General features: G+C 31.3%; 1 protein-coding gene across 1 annotated transcript; it reads right to left on the bottom strand.

The window, feature by feature from the left end:
* Nucleotides 1–2,136: 2,136 nt before the first annotated feature.
* LOC149188875 (uncharacterized) lies at nucleotides 2,137–5,377 on the bottom strand. The gene is made up of 3 exons (XM_089413109.1): nucleotides 4,987–5,377; nucleotides 4,355–4,443; nucleotides 2,137–2,760 (listed from the first exon to the last, which is right to left on the bottom strand). The coding sequence occupies exons 1-3, from the start codon at nucleotides 5,087–5,089 to the stop codon at nucleotides 2,536–2,538; spliced, it is 417 nt and encodes a 138-aa protein (XP_089269235.1). The 5' UTR covers nucleotides 5,090–5,377; the 3' UTR covers nucleotides 2,137–2,535.
* Between the last annotated feature and the right edge of the window lie 1,105 nt (nucleotides 5,378–6,482).

The raw sequence follows: 6,482 nt of genomic DNA, 5'->3' as shown, positions 1-6,482 counted from the left end.
ATTATCACAACAATAAGACAACACCATTACTAGCTACTATGTAATACTTGTTTCATAATATAACTCAAGTTGTTAATATTAAAAAATTCATAAGAATTAGCTCAATTGTAACTTTATTATTATTATTATTATTATTATTAATGATGATAAAAAGAATTGATATATAAGTTAAGCATATATATAGATGAAAAAAATATATGTAATAAGATTTTTAATGATGGAGGGTCATCCCCACAATAATATTGAGATTCTTAGTTTATAACTAGGCTTTGTTACATTTAATATTACACCTCCCATCCACTTAATCATTATTGATAATTAAATTAAAATTTTGGAAGTCCTATTCCAAAAAAAATATATCTATCAATGTAATTTTATATTTTTTAATAATTATGTCATATTTTATATGATAATTGAAATTGATATAATATATGACATTTTCACCTAAGGAAAAAAAACAGCCAAAATAATTCTTTAAAAATAATTATACTACATTTATTCAGTACTATTTTAAACAAAGAAAAAAATAATAACTAATTTTAAATTTTAAATGACTATGCCATTTTAATCATTATTCTACATTCCATATCTTTATATATTCAAGTTTCCTAAAATACTCCATAAAATTGTTAACAAAATAAATCCAATAAATAGATAGGGAATTGATAAAAAAATTATTATTTAAAGGAAAAAATTAAATTTATCAATTTAAATATATATTTAAAAATGGCATAGTTTAAATTATAGAAAAAATAATATTTTATATCAAATTCAAGGAAAGATACATATTTAAATGCATAACTCTATTCAACATAGTGAGAACCCCAAAGCAATGGAATTATATAGATTAAACAACTTAAACTAAAGATTTTACAAATCTTTACTAGATTTAAGAGATTTTTGTTAAAATTAAGAAGAAAAAAGCTTTGAAAATGATAATGTAGTCTATAAGTTAGACTACACCTTTAAGAATAATTATTCGATATTAGAAATATAAATTTTATTTTAATTCAATTTATCAATATTATTTTTATTTTTATTTTTTTAGTTTGTAAATTATAAAATAATTAAATTTAATATAAGGAGTAGTATGCCACTAGTACCTCAAGAATGAAGTCTCACCCAATCCTAAATCTTTGGTTTGAATCTTGTGCTACCCTCCCATGGTAGTGGGGTGAATAATGGACATGTAAACTTGAAAATCTGAGAGTAACTTCAATTCACCTTCAATTCCTTGAACCTTATGATTGGTGTTTTTGTGAGGACATAATCTGGCTTGCGAAGGTCTAGTCAAATCACTAGCTTTGTACATTTGCAAGTAAAAATATAATACCATAATTTTTTTCTAAAATTACATATTTGAATTGTTGAATTTATACTATCCATTGCACTTATTGTCTTTTAAAACATAGATTTACTTTTACATCTTAAAATATAATTTAAATACTTAATCATGAATATCTTATTAAAAATTATACATCCAAATTCTGATGAAAAAACAAAAAATAAGCCATTTATTCCTCACCAAATTGGTATTACAAATTTGTATAGAAGAGTAAATAATCTATTTTTTACTTAATAAGACATAAATATAATATTACCTTGGTAATTTATATATATGATAGTAAATATTTTATTTTTTACTTAATTTAATAGGACATAAATATAATATTACCTTGGTAACTCTTAGCCTTGTTAAAATATAAATTTCAGGGTTAAACTAAATATTTCATAAATCTATGCAATCCTATAGATCATGAAGTTACTGAATTGGTTTTTTTGAAAGACTATTTACCAGATATATTTAGTAAAATATTCCTAGTGAGTCGACAAGTCTCTGTGCAACAACTGGTATTTCTTCCATGGTCAAGCTTATTGTTTTAATGTGCTACAGATCATTGTTTAAAAACTGGAAGAAACAATATCATGTTTAGTCGTCAAAATCCATCTTCATCTCTGATACAAATCTATTATTTTCCTAAGACAGCTTACAGTTAAGATACCTTTAGATCATTTTTCTTTAACTTGATATCGAAAGTTGCAAATCCGAAGACACTGTATGTAAAAGATGTTGGGTTGATGTTTGTTGTGTAATCCATAGAGGTATGATGAATTACTCTAATTTAAAAAGAGAGATGGTATGAAAATTTTCTTTTCAACTGGATATATATATATATAAATATAAAAAGAAAATCATAAAAGGCATACTTGCATGCACTGTACTTTGGGAAAACATTCAATAATAATAAGTAAATACTGTCACAGGCTACTAATAATAGCGGTGCACATGCATGCATACGGGTCTCTGCGTACAGAATGATAGCGTTGGCTCTGTCACTGTCAGCAAACATTAATTCTGCGAGTAGAATACCATATTCCCGTATTAAAAAATCCTCGAACCTTGGAGGGATTCGACTATAATACACTTTTAATTTCAGAAATATAGGCACTAGGACTCCGACATTGTCTGATCTTGTAGAAATCGATCATCTGTGATGTGGAATGGTGGGGGAGGCGATGACTGCTGTGTTTAATTTAATACCCGCGTGGTTCATATGGCAGGCCTTTCGGAGAGGAAGGGCTCTTTTTCTTAGGAGGTTCATGGGGCGGATGAGTAGTTGCTCCCGCGTAGTCAATGTGGGTTATAAGTTCTCTGCCTTCCGTTCCCATCTCCTCCCCCTCCAAGATCTCATCTTGATCCATTTTTTCACCATTAATGGATTTGGTATTTTTTGCTATGCTTTCGTTCTCAATTTGCTTCTGCAAAAGTGCAAACAAGAGACTGCTTTATTCCCATTATTTTCACTTCAATGTATCTGAGATCATCAGAAATGCTGAAATAAGAAAAATATCTATCATTATTTGCAAATCAAAAGAAATATATGTGTCAACTAAGGTTATCTAGGATGGTTAGGCAGAATGGTTGTGATCTCTCTCATTCAAGTATTGGTGTAGTAGCTATCTTTCTACTGTATCTGAAATCATTAGAAATACTGAAATAAGAAAAAACTCTTATATTTGCAAATCCAAAAAAATATATGTGCTTGTCAATTGGAGTTATCTATGGTGATTCTGACCCATGGTTTTGATCTCTCACACTGAAATGTTGTTATAATGACTTACGGCCTATAAATAGGATTGTATCAACTCACTCTTGCTCAATTAAGAGAAAGGATGATTTCCCATGTAACTCAAATATCATTTCAAATATGACGATTTGAGTAACTTTACAGAAATACTAATTTCAATTTTCAATATGAAAATGTGATATCTTACCTGTTATAATAGATATTCAGCAAAGCACATAGACCCTCAGAGCAAGGATATTTTGAAACACAACTAAAATGATCATATTATATGTTGAGAAACTTTAGCTACAAATTAAAGCAAAAGTGTGAAAGTGTGAATAGCTTACCTGGTATACTAGATAATTGGAAACACAACTAAAATGATCATATTATATACTTAGCTAGAAATTAAAGCAAAATTGTGAAAGAATTTTTGGTTTTCTTACCAGTATTATCTCTGTTTTGTAAATAAGGAAAGACTCTCAGAGATGTTACCTTTCACAAATATTATTGGCATTTTGCAAATAAGGGAAAAACTAATAATGAAATCTAAGTGATGTTACATTTTCTATATAAACAACTGACACAGTAAGACAAAAGTACTTATTTTCACATGAAGATTTCAATAATTTGCATGGTTTACACAATAATATTTCAGTAATTTACCTAGTTTGTCGAATTTTCCAACCGAATGAATAGATCTTCTATAAAGGACATTTTAAGACGACCAGAAGAATGACTATGACAGACTGAAACATTTTTGAGATACATGAAACCAAATGTGTGAATGAAATTTGTCTTTGAAAATTTTCTTATGATTTCGTAGATCCTAAAGATCTCAGATGACTGTTAAAGAAAAAAATATTCTATTCATCTGACTTATTCAGATCACTGTAAAAAACTTACCAGGATCATGAGAAGACTTAATATTTTGATCGAAACAAGTACGAGTCAAGTTCTGCTCTCATACTGAATTTAAAAAAGCTACCGATGGAAGACAGTCTAATGAAATAAGTAGGTAACTAAAGAAGTTTCTGTACCATGATTGTTTCTGTAATTAATACAAAGTCATTATTGTGTACTCGCTGAAGAAAATAAGTAGTGTACACAGGCATCTCTGGTGGAGTTCAACGAGAAACTTATAATTGCTTCAGAAAGTGAAAACTTATAATTGCTTCATAAAGTGAACCTATTACTACATTCCTTAAACCTTCCCTGTAAAAAAGGATGGTACCAATGTTAACCAGCCTACCGAGATGTATCAAATGATCTATAGCTTGAAGTACCTTGGAATGAGCATTCTGCAATGGTGCTGTCAAGTCAACCTGGGAAGTCTGCGGTTGCTGTGAAATTTGACTATCAAACACAGCCAAATCTGTAAGGCAAACACAGAAGAGCATGAGATCCAAAAACGATCATGAGCTAATCATAGATGAATAAAATTTCATTTTTAAAGTCTACAAGCATAGAAGATCAAAAATGTTATTGAGGTCTACTTGCACTAATTTAGCTTGGTTAAGATATACAAATCCTCTTTGATATTGAGGAAACTAACTGGAAAGGTTAAGCACCTTCTTAGATTTGAACTTTCGGGTATTTGGATGGCTTAATGAAGAACAACTGCAGCAGCTTACAGACTCAATCTGATCAGCATTTGTGGACATGGAGAGTTTTAACCAGTATATAGGCTGGAACCAATCTAACATGGTAGAAATGTACTAAGTTCCAAGTCCTTTTGATGATGGAGGAAACTGACTCTACAAGGCTATTGCAGGGATTTGAACCTGGACTGTTTGTGTGACTTAATGAAGCAGATTGGATCTGATCAGGACTGGAAGGTTCTAGATCTGATCAGCATTAGTAGACATCGAGTCTGACAGAGAGAGTATTGACTTAAACATATGGGATCAGAGCAAACCTTTTTCATCCCTGAAAGGAACAAGCCGAGCTGTTGCACAGGTATCCTTGGACAACAGAATCAAGAAATATACCAGCGAGCAATACAGAATCTGAATCTTCATCTTAGAAATGAGATGCCAAACACTGAGCCAGATAATATACTTAGAAGAAGATGATCAGCCCTTTGTCAAACGTTAGACAATCTCCTGTGCTTTCCAAAACCCTGGTGGGCGGGTGGGTATTTAAAGGGAGAAGCAAGCAGATCCAACATTATTGACGACGTGGGTCTTGAAAAACCACTCACCCGCGCAAAGACAGCAAGGTGAAGATGACGTTTCAGAACGGATATGGGAGCGTGGTTGGCTGCAGCTTTCTTGCTTCTATACAAAAAAGACTCTGCCAGCTATCTGCAGCTCAGACTCTTTTTTCAATTTGATGACAGTGGTCAAGAATTGAATAGCTGCTTTGTTGTCAAATCTTGACAGTAGAACTACTGATTTGAATGGGATGGGTGGCCACTGGAGGGCAGTATTGCAATTACCAATCACCAGTCGGTTAATCTCTAAGGATGTAAAAATCATTTATTCAACAGAAATGTAAAATGGCATCCAACGTTAAAGTTATTTTTTTTACTATTAGGTTTACCAAGGCTATGGAAATATGACTGAATAATAGTATTAGGCAGATGTACCGGAAGAGATTACTTTCTACGAAATTAACAAGAAGCTGTAGAGATGCTTTAATTATTAGGACCAGATAAATTAAGTTAAGAAGATTCCACCAACTAAATTAACTCTTGAGAATAAACTTTCAATATTTTTTTTCTATGTAGTTTATCTCTTTCTGGAGATCCCACTGAATAATAGTACCAGGTAGATATATAAGAAGTGGAGATCCCGCTGAATAATAATACGAGACAGATTTATTAGAAGAAATTACTTTCTACTGACTTAACCAGGAAGCTCTAGAGGTCCTTTAATTACCAAGACTTGATCAACTAAACTAAAAAAACTAGACCATCTATACTAACCCTTGAGATTAAACTTCTAATGCTAAAGTGTCCTATATGGTTTACTCAGTCTCTGGGGATCTCACTGAATAATAGTATCAGGCAGATCTACCAGAAGAGGCTTAACCCAGAAGCTCCATAGGTGCTTTAACTATTAAGACTTGTTTAAGACTTGACCAACTAAGCTAATAAAAAGCTCCAGAGGTGCTTTAACTACCTAGACTTGACTAACTAAACTAATAAGACTGGACCAACTAAACTGACCCTTAAAACTAAACTTCCAAAATTAATATTATAAAAGATGAAGAATTATTTTGCCTATGTCAGTAGCTGTACCATACATCTCTTTCCTATTAAATATGATACAAGCGTGCGAAAGCATTAAACCACCGACATCATTCTTACATATACAGAATATGAAAGGAATCTATGACCTGATTGACCCACCTGCAAAATGTTAGAAAAAGAACATTGTAATTAAGGTACCTAATGGAGATGAATGTGCA

The sequence above is a fragment of the Pinus tabuliformis genome, chromosome 3_1, assembly GCF_031772625.1.
Source record: "Pinus tabuliformis cultivar Carrire ecotype Pingquan chromosome 3_1, CPIR1, whole genome shotgun sequence".
In the NCBI taxonomy this organism is placed as follows: Eukaryota; Viridiplantae; Streptophyta; class Pinopsida; order Pinales; family Pinaceae; genus Pinus; species Pinus tabuliformis.
The sequence above is the reverse complement of the archived record's forward strand: the minus strand, read 5'-3'. Positions and strand labels throughout refer to the sequence as shown.

Coding starts and splice junctions, on each gene's coding strand:
- LOC149188875 (XM_089413109.1), bottom strand. CDS start 5,089: ATGAAGATTCAGATTCTGTATTGCTCGCTGGTATATTTCTTGATTCTG. Junction 4,444..4,986: donor TCCTTTCAGGGATGAAAAAG/GTTTGCTCTGAT, acceptor TTTGCCTTACAG/ATTTGGCTGTGTTTGATAGT. Junction 2,761..4,354: donor TGCAGAATGCTCATTCCAAG/GTACTTCAAGCT, acceptor GCACTTTTGCAG/AAGCAAATTGAGAACGAAAG.